Genomic DNA, 24797 nt, shown 5'->3' with positions numbered 1-24797 from the left:
CCAATGGTTCTCACCCTGGGGTGATTTCGCTCCCTCCGGGATATTTGGAAATGTCTGGACATTGTCGGTGGTCACAAATGGGCAGAAGAAGCAGCTATGGCATCCAGGGTGCTGGGGTAAGGGGTGGCACAGATGCTGATAAATGTCTTAATATACACAGAATAGGTCCCCACAACAAAGACATTTATTGAGCCCTAAATGTCAAACAATTGAAATGAGAAACCCTGTTAATCTAAGGCTTTCCATTGTGGCTGCATAGTGGAATCATCCAGAAAACTTTGAAAACTCCACCAAATTACCCAGCCCACAGAGTTCTGCTATGTTTGATCTGGGTTGCAGCCTATGCAAGAGAACTTTAAAAGACATTCCAGGAGTTCCTGTTGTGGCTCAGTGGAAATGAATCTGACTAGCATCCATGAGGACAAAAGTTCAATCCTCGGCTTTGTTCAGTGGGTTAAGGATCTGGCGTTGCCATGAGCTGTGGTATAGGTCGCAGAGGCGGCTCAGATCCTGTGTTGCTACAGCTGTGGTGTAGGCAGGCAGCTATGGCTCCAGTTCGACCCCTAGCCTGAGAACCTCCATATGCCACAGGTGTGGCCCTAAAAAGACAAAAAAGAAAAAAAGACATTCCAAATGATTCAAGAATTCAGTCTAGGAGTTCCCACCGTGACGCAGTGGAAACGAATCCAACTAGGAACCATGAGGTTGCAGGTTCGATCCCTGGCCTTGCTCAGTGGGTTAAGGATCCAGCGTTGCCGTGAGCTGGAGTGTAGGTCGCAGACTCAGCTTGAATCCCATGTTGCTGTGGTTGTGGTGTAGGCTGTAGCTCCAATTAGACCCCTATCCTGGGAACCTCCGTATGCCACAGGTGCAGCCCTAAAAAAAAAAAAAAAAAAGAAAGAAAGAATTCAGTCTAGGTAAAGATGTTGTCTGGCACATGGATGAAAATCTGCCTGCCCCTACCCTCTGTGGTCTTCTGAGTCCCTCTGTCTCTGGCTTCTTCGGGGACCCCTGGCAGTAGCTGCTGGAGTATGTCTTCCAGGTCCTCATCTCCCAGCTTCCTCCCCTGGGACCCAGGACCTAGGGGCCTTTAAATGGCAGTGACAAGATGCTTCCTCCAGTTATGTGTTCACATTTCATTACCTTCTCTAAGCAGGGGATCATCCTTTCCTTATCAGTCCTGCAAGATCTGGTATCTTGCTCCTAAGTGTGTTGTGTAGAATAGTTGCATTAGATTCACCAAGGAACCTCTCAGAAAAGTAGACCCTTGGGCCCTGCTCAGACCTCCCTGGAGAATTCACACTTAAATGTGAGAGGCCTTAAAAAAACAAAACAAAACAACAACAAAAATGGAGTTCCTGTCATGTCTCAGCAGTTAGAACTCAACTAGGATCCATGAGGGTGTGGGTTCAATCCCTGGCCTCACTCATTAGTTCAAGGATCTGGCGTTGCCATGAGCTGTGGTATAGGTCACAGAGGTGGCTCGGATCCCGCATTGCTGTGGTTGTGGAGTAGGCTGGCAGCTGTGGCGCCGATTGGACCCCTAGCCTAGGAACCTCCATTGCCACAGGTTAGGCCCTAAAAAGCAAAAAAAGTAAGAGGCCTTGCTTTGTTCACTCTGGAGAGTTATATTCTCTCATGACTATTTTTACAGTCATAATGTTATGACCATTCTCATTTCCATGTTTTACTTTCTGCCCTGGCTATATGACTATCATTCCAGTTTCTGAAGATGTCTTTTTACGCCTGAGCTCAGCCAGGTTTATTCTGGACAGCAAAAGGGTTTCATTAGATACCAATGCTGACACCAACTCCAGGGTGGCGTGGCCTGGAGGCACAGCCACGGGGCAAGCACAGCTTGGGGGAGCCATCTCACCTTGGCTGTGCCGATGACCTGTCCATCCAGATAGGTGGAAACAGTACAGTTCCTTTTCATTTCCTTGGAGACAACCACAGCCAAGTGGTGCCACTGACCACAGGCCAGCAGCTGGCCACACCGGACCCGAAGCTGGCGTCCTGCAGAAGGCTCAAGGTCATCCTCGGGTTCCATGACATCTGGAGGAAAATACACATACCAGACCTCACTTGCCGTGTCAGGCAGCAGCAGCCCAGCAGAACCGGGCCTTGTGCCTGAGGCGCCAAGGCCAGGCCCCACCTCACTGAAGACTGACATCAGCAGCTCTCATTGCTTGAGCTCTTGCTTCGTGCCAGACACCATTCTAAGGACTGTTACAAATATCAGTTCATTTCATTTTCAAGACAACCCTATGAGGTGAGTGCTACTGTGATTCCCACATCATCTTGAGGCACAGAGAGGTTAAGTAACTTGCCTAAGGTCACACAGCCAGAGTTCAAACCCAAGAGTCAGGCTGCTGGGTCTTCCCCTCACTAGACTGCCACCACAGTGATGCATATAGGCTGGCAAAGTCCTGGGAGTGAGGGGCCTGGGCAGCTCTGAGGTAGGCAAAGGATGCCAGGCCAAACAATGGGCCTTCCCGTGTCTCACTCTGCAACAGGGACACGCAAGAAGAGGTGTGGCTGTAAGACACTTCCCTTGGCCATCTCGGGCCAGTTCAGGCCCTCCCAGGCAGGTGAGCTTGGGGAAGCAGGCTGAGCTTTAAACGGCAGAGCCAGAGCATGATAATGTGAGAAAAAAAGAATGTATACATGTATGTGTAACTGGGTCACCTTGCTGTACGGCAGAAAACTGACAGAACACTGTAAACCAGCTATAATGAAAAAAATAAAAATCGTTATAAATGAAAACAAAACAAAACAAAAACGGAAGAGGTAGAACCAGCTACCAGCACAGCTAAGGGATGGTGGGCTCCCAGGCTCTTGGGCCAAGAGCTGCTGATTCACCACATTTTCCTCAAGCATGGGTGAAACCAGCTTTGACCCCCGCCACCTTACCCAGGGGCTGAAACTCTTTCTCTTCTGTAGACACAACTAAGGAGAGGTCTTCCGGGCAGAGGCTGACAGAGAAGCAGACGAAGGGCTGCTCGGTCCTGGACAGGTGGCGCACCAGGGTTAGGAAGCGCAGTGGGTGGCCCTCGGTGACCGCACTGTGCCTGCTGATCAGGAACCAACAGGAGAAGGTCAGGCCCCCGGGCGGAGGGAAGGACCTGGCAGCACCTGGGGTCAGAAAACAAGCATGCCTTTAGGCTTTGTCCTGCTGCAGAGTCCTGCCTAGATTCACCGTGGCCCGACTCAGCCCAGCCCTACCGTGTGCCAGCCCTGTGCCTTGCCTTACTCACACCCACTTTACCTCGACCCCATGTGGCAGGATGCTCTTAGCTTCTTATTCATACTTGGCAGGAACAGGTCATATTCCCTCCAGGACATGAGCCTGGATCCTTGAAGCCTCTCTCTAATTCTGGCCCACCTATTATCCTACCCTTCATTGCCAAGGGAGAGGAGAGGGGGCACAACCTTGAGATCTGTCCTCATGTGGCCCACTGATCAGGTGATCTAAAGCCGGGCTCAGTGCTACACGGAGCAGAGGATGGCGACCTAAGTTGGCTGAGGATTACAGGGGAATGCTCCACTCTATGGCAACCTGTGCCCCCCACATTGTAACAGGGTTGGCAATAGAGACGGGGCCCACTGTCCTCAATGAATGGGCAGAATCACACTTGGACCCCCACGTCAATGGGCCGTAATTTCTGGGGCCTCTCAGCGCCCACCCTCCCATAAAAGCCCAGACCCCAGCCCTCCCCACAGGGAGTGCCTGGTCTTCAGCTGAATGCAGGACAGTGCAAAGCACGCCAAGGCCCAGTCCATCCCTACACGAGCCAAGGACAGTCTTGGTCCTGGATGGCTATCAATGGAGAACTCATATTCCTTTCTAGAGAGAGCTGTAAGGTGGGGTAAGGTGTCCATTTTAGGCTCTGTCAGTCACTGACAAAGGGCATCTCACCCAGGCTCAGCTACCAAGTCACCAATTGAGCCCATCAGTGCTAACTGACGCCTCTATGTGCAGAGCCTTGCCTGGGCCCCTGGGATGCACAGGAAACAGGACAACCCTGCCCCAAGAAAAGCGTGCCCATGGGAAGGACAACTCCTCTCCACACATGAGGACCAAGAGGAAGACTCACAGTTTCTGGAAATGCCAGGTGGAAATCTAGAACCAAGGCTCCCCAGGGACTTACTCCCAGAGCAGGAGGTGGGGACCTCAGCAAGCTCTACCACCAAGGACGCACCTACCTGTCCCAATTCCTCCGGAGACTGAGTACTCGGTACTGGTTCCCATCACCGTAGACAGGGTCGGAATAAACAAACAGCTGGGAATGGGAAAGTGTCTCAGATCATTGAACAAGCCCACCTCTGGCATCTCCCCATCTATCCTTCTGTAGGGGCCTAACTTCCCCCAGACCATGAGGCCCTGTGGACAGGAGTGGTTGATGCTGCCATCATGGCCCTAAGAAAGGGATCCACTCTGGAGGCAATAAGGGAGGGAAGTCCAGAATGCAGACACACAGGGGAAGGGGAGGGTCCTGGCCCTCCATGGCTGGGAATGCTGCCCCTGAGAAACTGCTGAGAAGATGGGGTGTCCATGACCCACTTTTCACCACTGAGTGTGAGAGCTGATGGGAACTACAATTTGTAGTCAATATTATAACCCCCCAAGGCACTGGGAAATTAATAAAGTATATTTCAGGTATATGAAAGCCTGTCATACCCGTAACCTTCCACGGACATGTCAAATTCCACAAACGATGGAGCCAGGGCCGCCCTCTGAGGCTGCAGGTTGCGTGGTGAGGTCATGGAGATGAGACTCAGGGCTGTCTGAAGGGCGGTGGTGGAGCCCTGGGTCTGTCCTGAGGGCCTGGAGGCCTGTATGACTGCTGGGTGGGGGCTGGCATCCTGGGCGGCAGCCGCAGGACCCTCGGCAGGCATTGGTGCTGCTGCCTGTGACCCTAGGGCAGCAAGCCAGGAGAAGAGTTGTGTCTGTGCCTGTGTTCAAATCATTTCAGCCCCTCTTCTGACAACAGCCCTGATATGTCTGCCACAGCCCCGAAGGAGGGCTCTGCAGAGCCCCAGAGCCCCATGCATTTCCTTTCCATGGGGGTGGCCTCCTGGGCCTTCCCAACTGACCCTCCAGCCCAGGCCCTCTGCTGATTTTGATAACGTGGAACCGTGGTGACAACTTGCTCCTTCTAGAAACTTCTTTTAATTCCATCAGAGCCCCCACCCTTTTCCAATACACCATTTTCTATTGCTGTCATTGGGCTGCCCCCCTGGCTATCCCTTACTCGGGTTTGTCCTGGCTCTCTGGCCTCCATACTCTTTCACAACATTGTGTCTCCTTCCAAGCTGCTTCCCACATCTGCTGCCAGCCCAAGCAAGCTTGTCTCTCCAGCCCTGCCTTTCAGTTGAGCCTCCTTATAAGAGGCCCCCACTCCCATAAAAGAGGTGGTGGTGAGAGTGTACTTGAAGATTCCCATGCAATCTTCCATTCAGCATGTCCATGGCTTTCTTTTCTCCAAGCTGGTTCCCTGAACCAGCACCCTTCTAGGCACCAAGCCAATGCTTTGTCCTCCTGACCCCCTAACTGCCTCCTGAGCACTAAGCTATGCAGAAAGCTGACATTGTACCTGTGTCCACGGGCAGCGCTGGGTACTCCTGCATGACCTGAGACATGAAGGTTTCCACGCTCCCTCCAAAAGGGATCAAGTACACTCTCACCACCACCTCTTATATGGGGGTGGGGGCCTTTCTCCTTACAGATCTGGTCTTTATATTTGGGGGACCATTGGTCTGGTCCCTATGCTTTCCCTCATTTGCTCCACTGAGCAGCAGTCAAAACCATTTTTAAGTCTGTGTGTTTCCCATCTACTGTAAAAGATCCCTTACAAGGAATGCATATTCTCTTTTAAATCCCACTATCTTTCTTTCCTCTGTCCTCACCTGAGCATCCAGGGTCCCCTCCATGCACAGGAGATGAATTGAGGACTTTTGTTGCAGCCGATGGAGGTGAAGGAATTCCAAGACCTAGAAACTGTCTGAATACCGTAAGAAACAAAGGAACCAAATGAAGACACCTTACAGGCTGAAGTTTTCTAGGGCTTCATCTGAGCACTGTCCCAGATCCCAGGGCTTGCTGGTTCCCCTTCCACACCTTCATTCTTCTCTCTGCCTGGAAACCCTTTCCTCAAGCCATACAAAAACAGGGCGTCCCTGACCTGGCACCCAGACCAGAGAGCTGGTAACTTAACAGGTGACCAACTGGGAGTCTCAAACTGAAACTTGGGAGGGAAAGGATTTTGTCAAAAACAACTTCGTCATGGAGTTCCCGTCGTGGTTCAGTGGTTAACAAATCTGACTAGGAACCATGAGGTAGCGGGTTCGATCCCTGGCCTTGCTCAGTGGGTTAAGGATCTGGCGTTGCCGTGAGCTGGAGTGTAGGTTGCAGACGCGGATCAGATCCTGCGTTGCTGTGGCTACAGCTCTAATTAGACCCCTAGCCTGGGAACCTCCATAGGCCATGGGAGCGGCCCTAGAAGTGGCAAAAAAAAAAAAAAAAAAAGATCAAAAAAACCCCCCAACTTCATCATACTTTAAGTTTCTAATGGAATTGACTGAACAGCTGAATTAAGCATGGTGGCCTTGTCTGACAGCCCCATGGCTAGAGGCTGAAAAAGGCTGGCCTGGCCCATGGGTCCCATGGGTCCCATGCCTGCTGGCTGGAAGGACTGCTTCCATCCCCCTGCGGTTGGTCCTGCGTGTTAGCAGGGGTCAAGCAGGCTTGTGGCCATGGGCACCACCCTCCCTACACCTACATTGTCCAGGGTGGGGAGGCCTGGCCACCAATACTTAAGAGACCCTTGACCTCCCTCATGCAGGCTTTCTTTCCTCTGCCTTTTTGTCTTCTGTGTCTGCTCCACCCCATGCATCTCCCCTCCCTCCATGTGGCTTCATGGAGGGGCTGCCATGGGGGAAGCCCCACAGGCTACAACAGTGCTGCCTCCGCTCCCCTTCTTGTTAGGAGACCCAGTCACTGCCCACATGCCAGCCAAGCTCGCTGTGGTCTAACCTCTCAGCAGTCAGGCCCTCACTGCCCCCACTCCACCCCCACCCTCATCAGGGCATCTTCACATGCCCCGTTCCCTCCTCCTCTGGTCTGGTGAACATGTGCACAGGCTGCAGGTTTCAGCCACCTCTGTTCTCTTGAAGGCCCCCTCTTTATGCCCAATCTCCCAACTGAGGTCCTCCTGGCTCCTCAGAGCTCTCAGTCTGCACCGAGCAGCCCCAGCAATGAGATTCTGTACTTTCGGCAGGGCTCTTTGCTTATCGCGCCTCTCCCCCAGACCATCAGCTCCAGAGGAAATGCTGCATCGGCTCTGTGGGCCACATGCTGCTGTGGACCTAAGGCTCCTCCCTGGACCTGCAGTGTCCAAGGCTGAGAAGGGGAGAGGGCCACAGGGACACCTGTCCCTCTGTACTCATACTGCACACAATGCACAAGCACAGCTGCCAGGGGCTCGGCAGCGTTTACAGCACGGCACACGGTACCTTAATACATCCGGTTCAATGGCTTGGGAAGCTAGCTTTTCAAAAATCCTGATGAGCCTTGAGTGCAAGGGGCTGTTGCCGGTGCTCAGAGACTGGTGGCAGGAGGTCATGAGGGTCCTGAGCATCCCCGCCTCACACATGACCTGACGGTTCTTCTGCGACTTCACCAGGGACTGGATGTGACTGGCCATGGAGCACTGGATCTCCTCAGAAAGCTAAGAATAAACAAAGAAGGCGGTAAGCCCTTGAGATGGGCCTGGTTTTTGTTCATTTGTTTGTTTGTTGTCTTTTTTTGTCTTTTCAGGGCAGAACCCACAACATGTGGAAGTTCCTAGGCTAGAGGTCAAATCAGAGCAACAGCTGCCAGCCTACAGCACAGCCACAACGACATGGGCTCCAAGCCGCATCTGTGATCTACACCACAGCTCACAGCAACGCCTGATCTTTAACCCACTGAGTGAGGCCAGGGATGGAACCTGCATCCTCATGGATACTAGTCAGGTGCATTACTGCTGAGCCACAATGGGAACTCCCAATGTCGGCCTGTTTTGTGGCCCACTGTGGTAGGCACCTGACTAGGCCCTGAGTTGCTGGTGGGGCGAGGAGACTGGGCCCCCACAGCCTGTTCTCACTGCCCTCCGTCTCGGGCACTCTCAGGCGGGCCCTCCTCACACGAGCTGCCGAGCAAGTAAACGCCTTAACACAGAGGCTGCAAACTGGCAGGAGAGAGGCTGCGTCAGCCTGAGACATGTGGTGTTTGACTCACATGACTGTTTCTAAATGGCCAACATTTAAAAAGTCTGGAGATTCTCCATAAAAGTCCAGGCAAGGGGCCTCCCTCACAGAAGGAAAGGTGTGGTCAGGCTGCTTTGCCATCCTGCGTCTGTCAAGAAGCCGTGGGGCTGTGCCCTGTAGTGGGTTCCACAGCTACCCCACCCCCACTGGCATCACTCAACAGTCCTACATTTGAGTTTGCAGCCCTGGCCTAGAAGGCAGAGTCCTCCTGGGAGTGCCAGCCTGCAAGAAGTACCCCTCGCTGCCTGCTGTGGCAGCTTCAGCCTTCTCCGGCTACACGTGGCAAACCACACCAGAGTGTATTAGACCTGGACGTCACAGCTCCCATGGGAAGCCTTCGCAGACACCTCCCCTGTACCTCTCAGGGATGTCCCCTTTCATACATGCCCTCTAACCCTCCTTTGTCCATCTCTCTGTCCTCAGCGCATGTCTGACCCACTCTTCTCTTACCCCTACCAGATTTCAAGTCACTTCACTGTCTATATCCTTCGAGTCCATTGAATAGAGTGCATGTCAGCTCAGTAAATATTTGAGCCAAATATAAGACATTGTTTTTACAATTTTCCTATCTTCATAGAAAGATAAACCCTTGGAATTCCCAGCCCTCTATGGATATAGACATGGAGGGGATGGGTGGAATTTCCTTCACCAAAACTCTAAGATGATCCACATTCTCTTTTCCTTTGTATAAGATACTGTCTGAAGTGAGATCTTAATGGAATTTTCCTACAGTGGAGGCTGTGGGGGCTCCACCCAGACCTTCCCCAGGTCAGTGTACCCATCACAGCTGCCCCTCCTCTGCAGGACAGCCCTTCCCAAAGTGATGGCTGCCTTGCCCAGGGGTTATGTAGCCCCCACAAACATGCTCATTCCCGCATACATGTGTGTACACCCACATGTGCATACCCTCATGTGCATGCGTGTACACACATTCATAAAAGTGTGCACACATAAAGACACACACCCAAACTATAGCCAGTGAGGTCACGACCTTCAGCTTCTGTGGCCAAATTCATGCTTGAGAGCCTTGTCCTGTGGGCTCAGGTTGAAGCTAGACTTCAGTTGACAGCACATCCTCACCCAGCTCCTTCCCCTGCACCATCCTGCTTCCCTCACCACCCCTCTTCTCCTCAGTCCCTCCCTCCACAAATCCCATGCACCTGTACCCCTGTCCTGGACTCCACTTAGGGGAACTCAGTCTGAGGCCCTAGCCTGCTTTGCATTTTGCACACCTTTGTTCTAGCATCTGCTTTCCAGAAAAGACATCTGCGATGATGTACATTATGTCTAGGTTAGTCCACCAATGTGAAGCGAGGAATCACCATAAAGTCACTTAATTGAAGACTCTCTTTCTAATGAGGACCGGCTTCTGGTCCCATCAAGTCTCGGGCCATCTGTCACCACACCCCCATGAAAGCTCTCCTGAAGCCTTTCCCCTTCTTCCTTTAACCCCTCAAGCAATTATTAACAACCTCTTCAATTTCAGGTTCTAGGTGAAATTCCAGGCATTTCAAGGTGAACATGTGCCTACTCTGAAAATCACCATAGGCTAAAGGTGAAACAGGTAAGGACACATTCTCAGCACAGCAGGAGACATTCTCTGGCAGAGAATTTGGTGTCTGGGAGGGGAGAGCTTCCCCACAGTCCTTCACACACTTCCTGTAGCTCTTGTAGGTATAAACGAGTCCAGGCCTGGTATCTACTTTGGAGGCCAAACTTTAACCCTGTGATGAGACTACTTCCTAGATATTTAGGACGTGGCAGGCTCTAGTCCAGGCATTTTGACATGTATAGATAATGCAATCCTGTGTGGGACTCTATGAGGGGGTACTATCCCCATTTTGCAGATGAGAAAACTGAGCCCAGAAAACTGAATTATCCAGGCCACACAGTTAGGACAGAGCCTTGCTTTGACTCTCGATCGCACACTCAGAATCACCTTGCTCCACCATCGCCTCTGCTACATGAAGTCATTTGAGGCCGCCCTGCCCAGAGATGGTCAAGAGTATGTCTGGATCACTCAGGAACAGAAATTTAAAAGACGGATTTTTTCCACAGGCTGTGAACACAGTTTTGTAACACACATGTTTCAGGGATTACAATGTATGCTGAAACCTATTTCCATGGTTTAGCATCAGTGTCTAGATATTTTTAAAATAAGGGAGCCACACAGCTTTCCCTCCTGTCCTCCCACACCTTCTCAAAGTATGACATTTCTAGCTACTGCCTCAGACTGAGGGCATTCAGTGAAATTCCCATTATTACAAAAGCTTCAGTAACAGTTTTGACTTCAAATTTTAGACTACTTTAATTTTAGGTTAATATTTAAACTACATTAGAACGGTTTGTCATAGGGGCTGCTCCTGGGTAGGATTCTGTCACTCCACCAACATTGCGGATACCAAGGAGAGAGCTCATCACTCAAAGAGGGTCCCTGCAATGGACTGAATGCTTGTGCCCTACTCACTTGTTGAAATCTTAGCCCCAGTGTGATGGTATTTGGGGTGAGGCCTCTGAGAGGGGCTTAGGTCATCAGGATAGATCCCCCCCTCAAGAGTGGTATCAGTGGCCTTAGGGAAGAGACCCCAGGGAGCTCCCCACTCCCTTGCTCACATGAGGACACGGGAAGAAGAGTGCCAGGAGTGAGGGAGAGGGGCTTCAGGAGACCCCGAACCTGCCAGCACCATGTTCTTGGAATTCCCAGCCTCCAGACCTGTAAGGAATAAATTTCTGTTGCTGGTAAAGCACTTGGTCTATGGTATTTCGTTACAGCATCCTGAATGGGTGAAGATGGTCCCCTTCCCTCTCCCTATGGGACCTGCACAGCCAGCCTGAGCTAGGTGAGGGACATGTGTCGCCCAACAGGGACCAGCAATGCCAGATCTAATTTGCACTAAGCAATTCCATCACTTTCACCTTAGAAGCTCTTCCAGGTGGCAACCTCCCTGACTCCCTTCCCAGGATCCTTCTTCTGATGCTCTAAGCACCTATTCCTGCCTCCACAGACCCTGCACCTCTGCCTTCCTCCTCCACTCTCCTCAAAACAGAAAAGCCATTCTTACCCTCTTGCCTAGAACTCTCCCAGAACTTGGATTATTTAGTAACTGCAGTCTTTTAATTTGGGGTGAGAGTTGGGGAGACAGTCTGCATGAAGCAAGATGCAAAAATAACATCACAATGTATTATTAATAAGAATTAAAAAGAAATGTCTACGATCTCCAGTTTTTATTACCAGCACTTCACTTATTGCTTTGGGGACTTCTGGCTTTCTTTTTTGTTGTTGTTGTTTTTGCTTTTTTTTTTTTTTTTTTTTTCCCCTCACCAGAGCAGGAATACTTAAAACCTAAATATGCAAAAAAAGAGAAAGGAAATAAGAAAAAGTTTTCAAAAGAGAGAAATAGAAATGCTGATCTTGTCTAATGATGCCACAAGTTTACTCCCAAATTGCTCAATACCCCATAATGGAGGAGGGAAAATTGATCGTTCTCATTATCGTTGCAGCTCTGTCAATACCAATATTGCCTTGTTTTGAATAAAATGTGCTGTTTTTTTCAATGTTGGTTCCAGTAAAATGGGGTTTTAGTGAAAATATGAGCAGTAGCAGGAAACCAGTCTGGTTTCTCCCCATACAAATGGATTGATTTCCCTAACACACATTACTTTCAGTGCAGGAAGGGGATAGTGGTTCAATTAGGACTCAATGGTAAGCGCTCAGGGTCACCAGCAGGCTGGACCCGCAAGGCAAATTATCACAGAGCGATGTGCGGGGCTGCCTGAAGGAGTTTTCTGGTCTCTCCACTTAGCAGCTGAGGCTTCAGGTCGGTCCTTGTCCAGCTGTGGATGTTTAATCTTCTTTATCTCTACCCTTCCTCCAACTTTCTCACCCGGTCCAGATTAATATGCTAGTCCCAGAGCCCAGGAAGTTCTGGGTCCTAATAGGGTATGTCCCTCCAAGGAGGCATGGGCTTTTGGTACATCAGTCCAGAGTGTGACTTCTGGACACTAATCACACTGTCCTGACCAGGAGAACGACGAACAATCAGATAACCAGGGTCTGCCTCCCACAGACACTTGGAAAGAATTAGGGACTTCTACCGAGCTACTCAAATTTGGACTAGTTGCTTATTCCGATGTGGATGAAATGTTCTTTATTTGATGATTTTAGAAGAGAGAGGATACACTTTCAGTGACCTCCCCCCCTTCAGGGATGTTATGGGTAAATAGGGCTAACAGATGTGTTTTATTTGACAAGTTGTTGTGGTTTTTATCTTTGCTTACTTAGAATTAGTTCTCCCTTTATATGGGTATAAACTTGCCATTTTGACCCTTCCCCACTAGCCTGATACACTCATCGGCGGTATCCACATGGCTTGTAGGCATGGAAGTCTGTGATTCTGGTTTAGGTGTAAAAGGGTCCAAATCCCATTGAATTGGTAGAATCCATATCTAAAGGCATGGCTTTCTGGATGCACTTGTATGGATTTGCAACTAAGACCAAGATGCATGTCTGTTCTAAATCTTCTGTTCTTTAATGAGTCACATACGTGTGTGTGTGTGTGTGTGTGTGTGTGTGTGTTGTGGCCAATACTTCCTCATAAAAGACGCCTAGGATTTATATTTGTAATGTATTTGTCTTTTTCCAACTTTGCTTCCCATCCTCCCCTTCGTTCCACCCTGTATTATTCCCTAATAACATTCTTACCCTTTGCTGAATACACCATAAACTTTGTGACTGATGCTGAAAGTTGAGAAGGTCTTTTCCAATCCCATCCCTTTGCTGAGGTTTTACTTATTAATCAAAGGACAATTCACATGTCCTCTCACCTAAGAAGACTTTCCTGACTTTTCCAACTAACACCATGCCCACACGTCAATCACTATAAAGCTGTTCTAGGACACAGCAGGTGCACCTGACCCAGAGGGCTGAGAAGGTGGTCAGAAAAGGTGAGGTGCCAACTGAGTGTTGAAAGATAGTGAAGACAGAGCCAGGACAACATGGGAAATTGTCTTTCCAGGAGAGGGAACAGTGTGTGCAAAGGCCAAAGGGTGGGAGTGAGTATGGCCTTTCAGGGAAAAGCTGGGGTCACAGGCAGTCGTCGGCCAGGCTCAATCACCCTCTGCCCTCAAAGCCCTGCCCTGCAATGAACCTGTGGTCAGGCCTGAGGTGGAACATGAGAACATTGCCAGGAAAAGCAGCTTGTAAACATCCAGCTACAAGGATGCCTGCATATCCTAGAACCTGAAACATCTGTAGAGAGTTTCCATCACCTTGGACATATAACCCTCACCCCATGAAAGCCAGATCAGATGAGCAGTGGTTCCCAGCAGAGGGTTCTGTACAACCTAGCATCAACTGCCAGCCAGAACCCTTCCCACCTGTGGCTGCAGCATCCTCAGTAACTCAGGAAGGGAGGGATTAACTTACCTGAGTATCTCTATTGCTTTGACCAAAGTAAACTGCTGACACGACTCTTTGAACAGATTTGTTGTTGGTAACAGACTGCCATCCATGATTGTCTGGAGAAGATTCCTCAAACAAGACTACAAAGAACATAGTCTCTCGTAGCAATGAGGGATCCATTTCTAACCAACCTGTGGCTCCAGCCCTGATGTGTTGCTTCAGAGCTTCCAAATAGACACTCACCCTCCTTCCATCTTCTGGGCACAGGGCACACAAGTATCCACCCCAAATTAGGTGCTCATGCTGATTTGACTCTAACTAATAAGAAAGTTGGGCTAGTCATTTACTTTCTCTAAGGCTCAGTTTCTTTTTTCTTTTTTCTTTTTTTTTTTTTCTTTTTTTGGTTGTGCCCATGGCATGCAGAAATTCCCAGGTCAGGAATCAAATGTGAGCCACAGCAGTGACAAAGCTGAATCCTGAACCACTAGGCCACAGGGAACCCCTCCTTAGCTTTAAAATGAGAATAATGAACATACATGCCCCTCACAGGTATGTTTTTGATGGGAGTCAACAGAAACAGCATCTGTGAAAGCACTTTTTCTTATAGGATGCTAGTGTTTGCAGAATACCAACCCCTTCTAGTTGCTGTCTTCTCTTCTTACCTAACATCAGTGAGATTCCTAATTGATTTATTAATTTCATTTATCAATTAATTTATCGATTGCATAATGCCAATTAGAAATATATTTAAAATATATCATATTCCATTTAATATTTCCAATATTGTATATACCATGACTCTGAGCCCTAGGAACACAGAATCCCAAAGACAGGAGAGAAAGGTGGGGAGTGGGACAGGGCCATCAGCTGATGAGCACATACTATGTGCCAGGTTTGGTCCTAAGTGCTGTCCAACTATACTCTCCACTACTCTTTCCAATGGCAAATATTATTCTGAGAACACTGAGACTAAAGAGGTTTCACTATTTTCCTAAGGCGACATAGGCAATGAGTGGCAGAACTGGCCCCTCAATGCAGGCCTTACTCCAAAGCCCCTGATTTTAACACTGCATCATGCACTCATTACAAGGAAGGGAACTTAGTATCGCATAAGGGGCATAAACTGAGGGTCTATAGAAGTGTTTTCTTTGATGGAGTTAGTTTAAGGCTTTGCTTCTGTTTTATTTCCCCCCAGTTAGATGTGAGTACTTTCAGGCAGGGCAAGTACCCTTCCCTATAGCCACAAGCCTCACCATTCCCTATTGTTTATACCTACACATTTGCTTTTCCACTCTGGCTCCAAGACACTGTGTCTGCAACCCCCTGTGATCTAGGTCAAAGCTGAGTAGCTGAAATTGAGATGTGGAGAGAGAAAGTGGTCCACCTAAGTCATAGAAATAATGATGGTCGAGAACTAGAACCCAAGCCAATAGATAACTGGACAAGAGCTCACTCTATCCACTTTAACTTCTGCTCCACCATTCTATGTCTGTTGTAGCTTGCTTTAGATGCTCTGTATCTCCATGCAAGATTATGTCTATTTGCTCTATTTAAGAGGCTACCCTAAGAAGGCACCTGGATTTGGACTAGGATCTGAGATTTTTTCCACTTAGGAATAATAGAAAATATTTTGAGGCTGGGGCTCAGAATGACAGAGCACAAGAAACACAGAAATTCAACACAGCTGAAATTTCTAATGTGTTATAATTTAACAAAGCAAGACTCCTACTTTGCCAATTTCCTTGCTGAGGAAATAGCTCTTTTCAAATAGCCTGCCCTTACACAGTGCTATTCAGGGCTATTAATGCTGTCGATATTTTAGTTATTTGAAACCCATATGATTAGGTCAATGTGTTTGAAATACAGGCTAATTCCAGAAAATGGCACCCTTTCCAAATTGAGGCTCAAATGAGTTGACAAACGCAGACAAATACAGCCCGAGTCTGATCCTCTCTCTGTCCCCTCACACTGTGTGGGAGAAACTGCAACACACTCAACAGCGAGGGGAGGTGCAGACTGACCATAGACAACAGTCTCGCTAATGTCCAGGTCTGATCATGTCCTTGCTTTCCCATAGCCTCCCACCCACAGCTATGGCTACCACTGCCCTAAGAGAAGGGAACCTGGCACAGGGGCAGGGAGTCCTGGAACCTCACATCAGAGACTTCCCGCCCGGCTCTGAGGTTAACTCTGTCACGTAATTCCTACAAGTTTCAAGTCTTCATCTGCAAAGTGAGAATACTGATATCCACCTCACAGGGTTATTATGAAGATTAAATGATAAAATGCTTGTAGAGTTTGGGGCAGCTAACGGTGGTAGCTACACCATTCGGCAAGAGCTTCCCACAGTGCTGAGTATGTTCTGCTCAGCATGCTAAGTGCTCCTGCATTGCTTCAGTTGATCCTCACAATAATGCCATGGGGAAGGTGATACTCTTCTCCACATACTACAGCAAAGAAAGTTAAGGGTCATGGAGGTTAGATAATTTCTCATGGTTCTGTGGCTGCTGAGTAGCAGAGCTGAGATCTGACCAAAGTCTGTTGTCTTTAGAGCCTCATATAGTGGGTGCTCATTAAACACAGTGGTGATGGGAGTTCCCATGGCAGCTCAGTAGTTAAAGAACCCGACTAGTATCCATGAGGGTGCGGGTTCGATCCCTGGCCTTGCTCCGTGTGTTAAGGATCCGGTGTTGCTCTGAGCTGTGGTGTAGGTCGCAGATGTGGCTTGGATCCTGTGTTGCTGTGGTTGCAGCATAGGTCGGCTGCTATAGCTCTGATTTGTCCCCTAGCCTGGAAACCTCCATATGCCACGGGTGTGGCCCTAAAAAGACAAAAGACACACACACACACACAAAAAAAAAAAAAAACCATAGTGGTGATGATGATGACAACCACGACAACGGTAATCCAATAAAATTCAACTCTCTTGGCATGGTACTCAAGAGCCTTTGTGATGTGGCGTCAACTAACTCCCCTGTCCCACTTACTGCCTTTCTGCCTGCATGGGCTATCCTAGCCCAGCTGAACTATTTGAAGTCCCCAAATAGGCATCTTCATGTGTGCCTCTTTCTGTATCAGAGTGTCTCACCCCTCTCTCCCCTATCTAATCTGGCATAGACTAGCCTTTTTTTTAAAGCTTAGCTCTAGTGTCCCCATCTCTGTGTGGCTTTCCCTCCTCTCTGTCCCAAGGCCCTGTGGGAAAACCTTTGATACAGTTAGAATGTTGTTTATCTTCTCCACTCCTATGACTACCACCCTCAAACTCAGACTGTGACTTCCTGTGACAATCTTTTCTGAATCCCCCAAGGCACCTAGTAGGTGCTGAGTAATTTATTCATAGAAGTAAATGTACCACATTGGTTGCTCCAACAGAGGCCAAGTTCCACCTTTGCTAAACTAGATCTGGCTTCCCACCCTCTGAGTTCCTATTGTCACACACAATAGCAAATAAGCTCTGCTAAGACCTGAATACAAGTGCAGTGATGCTTGGGACAGGAAACCCCCCCAGTGCTGGGCAGAGTTCTAGCTGAGAACCACCTGCCTCCAGCAGGCCCCTTGTGGCTGCTAAGCATGCAGAAAAAAGAAAAGGTCTTTCTTCCCAATGACTTACTTCTTCCTGGGGCCAACTAAGCTCCAAGGCATCTGAGCTGGGCTCTACTCCTGCCTTGTGCTTAGGACAGCAATATTCATGATAAAATTCCTACAGTCCATGGTGGGAATGTAAACTGGTACAGCCACTATGGAGAACAGTTTGGAGATACCTTAGAAATCTATACATAGAACTTCCATATGACCCCGCAATCCTACTCTTGGGCATCTATCCGGACAAAACTCTACTTAAAAGAGACACATGCACCCGCATGTGCATTGCAGCACTATTCACAATAGCCAGGACATGGAAACAACCCAAATGTCCATCGACAGATGATTGGATTCGGAAGATGTGGTATATATACACAATGGAATACTACTCAGCCATAAAAAAGAATGACATAATGCCATTTGCAGCAACATGGATGGAACTAGAGAATCTCATACTGAGTGAAATGAGCCAGAAAGACAAAGACAAATACCATATGCTATCACTTATAACTGGAATCTAATATCCAGCACAAATGAACATCTCCTCAGAAAAAATCATGGACTTGGAGAAGAGACTTGTGGCTGCCTGATGGGAGGGGGAGGGAGTGGGAGGGATCGGGAGCTTGGGCTTATCAGACACAACTTAGAATAGATTTACAGGAGATCCTGCTGAATAGCATTGAGAACTTTGTCTAGATACTCATGTTGCAACAGAAGAAAGGGTGGGGGAAAAACTGTAATTGCAATGTATACATGTAAGGATAACCTGACCCCCTTGCTGTACAGTGGGAAAATAAAAAAAATTATTAAAAAAATTCCTACAGTCCAATTTTAATACTGGTTATGACATAAAAGACAAAAAAAAAAAAAATCGGTGGATTACCTGTTTCCAAGAGCAGCTTGCAGTGCTAGTATTTTGGAGAGGAGAAAACAACCCTCTTGGTTTGTAAACAGAACAAACTTTACGTGGCCATGATTAGATAAAAATCAGACAACCAAGGCATTTGTACCTTGGAAAGCCATCAATTTCTCATCCATACAGTAAAGGAGAGCAACTGAGGAATTTAACATAGGTAAGCATATAGGGGTGTCAAGAGCCATCGGCCCACCTAGAGGGAGATGAGTGGGAACTCCAGTCCATCTTTTTAGTAGTAACACTGCCATCTACTGAAACTTCCAGCCCCTTTCTCTGCACCCCAATCTACAGTCCTGCTGTCAGTTCCTTTTCAGCATTTTCTTGTGTGGGTCTCCTATCTCATTTGATTTACTATTATATTTGCTGTGATGAGGTTTCCCACCCCCCCCCTTTCAGAAATTAATTACTGTAATTATCCAACTTTTAATAGCTACTGGTTTGGCATCTGCAGAAAATATCTGAGAAAACACACTGCTCCATTTCATTTGCATACTTGAGAGACTGTGTGTGAGAATTAGACTTGTCCTAAATTATTTATTGTGACCTGAATAGAGAAAAACATATCCAGTTACCATCACAGGATGAGGGAAACTTCTTCCCCACACACTAATGTGACAACTCTGAACTCAGGCTCATTCACAGGATCTTCATGCACCAGGAGACAGAAAGACAGGCCACCACATCACTTCATCAATCATCCTCATGATGGAGTTTTGCACCATGTGCTCATCAACAACCATTTGACTGCTAAGACCACCCAAACCACTGGCCTGGTTAATCTCACTGCATCCCATTTCACTATTAGATGTATCCCTACTCATTGGTTTGATAGTCACTTTATGATCACCTTCCAGCAGAGAAACAGGAACCAGATAAAGGATTCCAGTTACAAAGAGACATGTAGACATGGAACTGAGTTAGTCCTTGTTTTACTCCTGTAACTAACACTCCAAAATGCCCTTAGTGAAACAGTCCCTTCCCTATACATTGAGGCTTTTTCCTCCACTCCTCTCTTCTCACTGATTTCGGAGGCCTCCCAATACTTTGACTAGGCCATTGTCATTTTCAATGATTAATAATATTCCTACAGCTGACCCCTGATCAACACAGGTTTGAACCGCACAGGTCCACCAATGTGTGGGTTTTTTTCAATAACTATAGGACCTGCATTCTCATTTTACAAATCTGTAAATTTTACTAAGTATAAGGAAAAGTTTATGTTCAATTAGAGATAACCATATGTGGACTCAAAAGAACTAGGGTTTGAGTCCTGATTCTATCCAAACTTTTTCACCTTCCTACCCTTGAGTGAACCATTTATCAATTCCTTTGTTTTTGAGGCAAAGATTATAAGTGTGGAGATTTTCAACTGTGTGGGGGTCAGTAACTCTAACTTCCACATTGTTCAAAGGTCAACTAGAGTTGTCATTTCTTCTTAAAACATATCACCTTCTTTTTAACTCCCAGACAAAGCACAACTGGACCCACATCCCACGAGCCCCCATTCTCCTATAGAAGCCCCTGTGGTACAGGGGAAAGACCAGGAGACCTGCCACCAGGAAGGACCACATTTAATACCAGGTCCACCAGCTCAGAATCTGTAAAAGGCATATAAGTCATCTGAGCCTCCATTTCCACACTGGCTGAAATGGAAACTATTCTCCCGACCAAACCTCTATGAGGTTCAATGATCAGTGAAAGGGTCTGGCACTGTGCCTGGTACATGGTAGCTGACCAAGTCATTTCTTTAGCCTGCTGCTAATTCAACTGTACATTTTCCAGGGCTTCCTTGACTCTTCCAGTTTCTTTCTCAGACCTCCTAGAAAACATATTCTCCAGATTGAGATGTCTTCAGAATCTGCTTCATTTTGCTGCTCCATGCCTCGCCCATACAAGCTCACCTCACTGCAGCAGGGTGGTCAGTGCTGCCAGGACAGGAACTGAGAGTCACCTTGACTCTTCTCTCTGCCCACTCTCTGCAGGTGATTCATCTTCCGGCCTGATTCTATCTCCCAATAGGTCTCCTGACTCTTTGTTCTTCACGCTTTCCCACAGACACCACCCTGATTGAGTTACCACCATGTGTTGCCTGGACTGGGAATATGAGTGACTTAGTGCTGTCCCCTTTTTCTATTGCACAGCCCCATTTCCAGATCACCCTCAATACAACATGAGAGATTTTTTTATTTTTAATTTTTTTTTTTTTTTTTTTTTTTGCTTTTTAGGCCTGCACCCATGGCATATAGAGGTTCCCAGGCTAGGGGTCAAATCAGAGCTGTAGCTGCCAGCCTACACCACAACCACAACATCAGATCCAAGCTGCATCTGCAACCTACACCACAGCTCACAACACTGGATCCTTAACCCACTGAGCAAGGCCAGGGATCAAACCCGCAACCTCATGGTTCCTAGTCGGATTCGTTTCTGCTGCACCACAATGGGAACTCCAAACGTGAGAGATTTTTACCACAAAAACCTGACCCCGTTCCCTCTACTCACTTTGTATTGTGTGTTGGGATAAAACCCCACACCTCGGAAGGGCTCCAGCCCTCCTCCGCTTGCCCCATTGGGCCTATTTCCAGCTCTCCCTCTTTGCTCCTGCCCCAGCCGCCTGCAGCAGGCTCCTTCCCACCTGGTTAATTGCTACTCATCTTTCAGGGCTCTGCTTAAATGTCACCATCAAAGAGATGGCTTCCCTGACCTCCACCACTTCATCTAAATTAAATTTAATTAGGTCTTCCCCCAACTTCCATTCTCATTATTCTTTCTCAGCATCCTGTTTTTTTCCCCTTAATATCACTTTTGACAATTTGTAATTATGTATTCATTTGCGAGCTTATTTATTTAGTTTGTCTGCTCCGCCACCACCTCCCATTCCCCACCACAGATATGGGCTCCTTGGACAATGCACATCCTGTTAGCCCTGTGCATCCTACACAGAACACTGAGCCAAGGTCACAGCCAGTATCCAAGGGATGGAGGAATAAATGGGGAGCAGAGGACTTCTGGTTCCACCAAGGTCCCGCACTGTACACAGCACCCAGGACATGCCTCATAAAGGTATAGCATTTCATTTGGGTTTTGCTTAGCTATTGTTGTTTTTTTTTTTTTTTTTTGGAGGGGGGGGGCTTGTTTTTGTTTTTGTTTTTGATTGGCTGTTGTTTTTAGAAGGTAACTTCACCAACAGGAGTGATCAATTTTGAATGGTTGTGGAAGAGTGGGCAGAACTCAGTCAAGAGTCCCAGACCCACTGACGCTCCCCTTCAGGAGGTGATTCATGAGGGAGATTCTCTTACTAGAGGGGACTCAGGGCAAAGACAAAAAGGGAAAGGGCATCACTGGCCAGAAGGGCTCAAAAGATCAGTCATGTGAAAAAGACAAACTCGTATGTTCATCAACAGGTACCTGAGGGTGGTCTTCATGGTACAGCCGAGGCAGCAGCCTCACCATGATGCACAGGACCCCGGGGTGCATGATCACAGGGTCGCCTTCATCCGTCCTGCAGAGAGAAGGGGAGCAGGATGTCAGACTTGAGCCTTCTAGTCTCTTCTGCTTTCTACACAACTTTTGGGATCTTCTTATACAGGCCATGATACACATCCTCAACCTATCACTGATCATCTATAAGACCCCGAACTAATTAATGTGAGCCTAGCTTCCCCCAACTACAGTGGAGACAGCAATGCCAGACTTTCCACATAGTCATAGAATAATGCCATTGTTTAAGGTACAATGCCTGGCACAGAGTTGATGCTCAACAGAAGTTAATTCCCTGGGCCTCTACCCTCTTTCTAGATATGCAGGAGATGAGAACCTCTCATTTTATATTAAACACACACATGCACACACACACAAGACAGCTTTTTGATCCCTTCAAGGTGGTACAAGCACACTCTACTCTATCCTACCCACTGAATTTTCTAAAGACCCAGATAAAATGCATGAGCAGCTCTCTGAGAGCTCTGAGAAGTAAACTGTAGCAGAGAAGGAAACCAAAGCCAAAGCACCATGAAACTGGCACTGAGTTTCCTGGGGCTTCTGCCTCCAGCATCCCCTGGCATGGGCTTGCAGGGAGTAAGAACTGTGCACCAGCTGTGCATGAGACAGAAAGAGGTCCAGGAGAAAGCCTCTGGTTCTAGTCTGAGGAAATTAGGTCCCTACAAGTCACAGAGCATCAAAGAGAATCCCTGGAATTTTCTCTGTTGGATTTTTCCATTCTTTCTCATCCCAGCCTCCAAGAAACCTCACAGTGGTGGTGGCAGCAGCCAGTCAGGCATCTGAAATTCTCAGGAAGGAGACACCTTCTCTCTGACCAGAGGAATTCTAGTCCCCAAAATGTAGGCGAAATCCCATTGCTTTTGTCTCTATTTTTGTCCCCTCCCTGTTGGGCCCCAGAGACAGATGCAGTGCTGAGAAGTGAGTGGCAAAGCAGGAAAACAAAAGCCCCTGTCTAGATTTCTAGACAGAGAAGGAAGGGGCCCTAGAGAGCCAGAGAATGTTGTGGGGATGATAAATAGAAGGAGCCTTAAGAAACTGAGATCATTAAACTGTGTGTCAATATCTGGGCTCAATTCTGAGCTGCACATGTGTGGATCTGACCCTAAGCCACATGCCAAAGGCTTTGAGAACTGAACTCAGGGATAAACAACAACCCAAGACTGGCTACTGCATGGGGCAAGTGAGGGATAGATAACTTGCCTGCCAAAACTGACTGATACTAGAAACACCATCCAAGGAAGGTGGGGCACTTGCAGCCTGAATCTGAATCCATTGCCTGCTGAAATAAAATAATCCACATTCTCCAGAAGATGGCAATCAGAGCCAGAGTTCATAACATTCCAAATGCCCAGGATACAATCAGAAATTACTCAGCATAGGACAAATCAGAGGAATCTCCATAACTCACTTGAAACAAAATGTCAACAGATGCCATGTCTGAGGTAATACATTTGTTGCAAATATCAGACAAAAACTTTAAAGCAGCTATTATTAACCAAACTCCAAGATATAAAGGTCAATACTTCTGAAATGAAGGAAAATCTTAGTTAAGAAACGGAAGCAATAAGAAAGAATCAAACAGAAATTTAAGAGGTGAAAAATACAATAGGAAAAAAATTTTTAAATCTCACTGAATAAGAATAGAAGAATGAGATGAGAGAGAAAAGAGCCCATGAATTTGAAGACAGAGCAATAGAAAATGCCCAGTCTGAACAACAAAGAGGAGAAATATTTTTTTTAAAGAAACAAAGCCTCAAGGTCATGTGTCCTAATACCAAAAGATCTGGCATGTGTGTCACTGGAATTCCAGGAGAAGAGAACGAATATAATGTAAAAAGAAAAAGATGGTCAAAAAAGGTTTTAGCCATTATTTTTTCAAATTTGGTGGGTTACATAGCCTTAAAGATTCAAGAATCTTAGCAACACCCAAACAAAATCAACTGTTGAACCCTAAAGACCATGAAAAAAAACATTGAAAGCAGCCAAGGGAAAACAACAAATTACATATATGAAAACAACATTTTGAATGACTGGATTTTCTCATGAGAAATCAGAAGGCAGGGGAACAACATTTTTAAAGTGCTGAGAAGAAATGCACAGAATTCCATAAGCAGCAAAAATATTCTTCAGAAATAAGGGCAAAATAAATATATTCCCAAATGAAGGAAAACAAAGAGAATTTCCTGCCATCAGATTTTTTCTAAAAATAACTTTAAAAGACGTTTTTCAGAGGGGAGGGAAATAATAACAGAAAGAAACTTGGCATTTCAGGAATGAGGAAATAGCAACAGAAATAGTAACTATTTGGATAAATATCATAGGGTATTTTTTTCCAGAAATACGTAAAGTTGTTGAAAGCAAAATCATATTTAGATGTAATACATACGACAACTACAACAAAAATGAAGAGAGATAAGGGGAACTGCAGAGAGGTAAGATTTCTATATTCCATTTAAAGTAGGAAAATAGAGGAGTTCGCGTCGTGGCTCAGTGGTTAATGAGTCTGACTAAGAACCATGAGGTTGCGGGTTCGATCCCTGGCCTTGCTCAGTGGGTTAAGGATCTGGCGTTGCCGTGAGCAGACGCAGCTCGGATCCTGTGTTGCTGTGGCTCTGGTGTAAGCCGGCGGCTATAGCTCCGATTGGACCCCTAGCCTGGGAACCTCCATATGCCACGGAAGCGGCCCAAGAAATGGCAAAAAGACAAATAAATAAATAAATAAATAAATAATTTAAAAAAATAAAGTAGGAAAATAGAGAGTCCCTGTTGTGGCTCAGCTGGTTAAGGACCCAACATCTCTGTGAGGATACATGTTCAATCCTTGGCCTTGCTCAGTGGGTTAAGGATCTGGCATTGCCTCGAACTGCTGCTTAAGTTGCAGATGCAGCTCAGATCCACTGTTTCTGTGGCTGCGGTGTAAGTCCCAGGTGCAACTCTGATTCAACCCCTAGCCTGGGAACTTACATATGCCTCAGGTGCAGCTATAAAAAGAAAAAAATAATAAAGTAGCAAAATATATATTCTAATTTGACTGTTAAAAGTTAGGTAAGTATATTGTAATCCTTAGAGTAAGCACAAAAGAATCTAGAC

The 24797-nt window shown here is 47.1% G+C and overlaps 1 protein-coding gene across 17 annotated transcripts in view; it reads right to left on the bottom strand.

The window, feature by feature from the left end:
- The window catches only part of WDFY4 (WDFY family member 4), a 289400-nt gene that overhangs the window by 182427 nt on the left and 82176 nt on the right, over window positions 1–24797 (bottom strand). For all 17 annotated transcript variants that reach the window (XM_084996485.1, XM_084996486.1, XM_084996478.1 and 14 more), the window contains 7 exons: window positions 21615–21708; window positions 7516–7730; window positions 5911–6005; window positions 4682–4919; window positions 4207–4283; window positions 2914–3135; window positions 1877–2055 (listed from right to left, as the gene is read on the bottom strand). In XM_084996485.1, the coding sequence (XP_084852611.1) occupies window positions 1877–2055; window positions 2914–3135; window positions 4207–4283; window positions 4682–4919; window positions 5911–6005; window positions 7516–7730; window positions 21615–21708 (1120 nt within the window). The remainder of the gene's footprint in view (window positions 1–1876; window positions 2056–2913; window positions 3136–4206; window positions 4284–4681; window positions 4920–5910; window positions 6006–7515; window positions 7731–21614; window positions 21709–24797) is intronic.

This window comes from Sus scrofa, chromosome 14 (assembly GCF_054392235.1).
Source record: "Sus scrofa isolate SSC_HxYL_T2T_F1_AM1 chromosome 14, Sscrofa_HxYL_maternal_Yorkshire_Landrace_v2.0, whole genome shotgun sequence".
Taxonomy (NCBI): domain Eukaryota; kingdom Metazoa; phylum Chordata; class Mammalia; order Artiodactyla; family Suidae; genus Sus; species Sus scrofa.
This window is presented reverse-complemented; position numbering and strand designations above follow the sequence as displayed.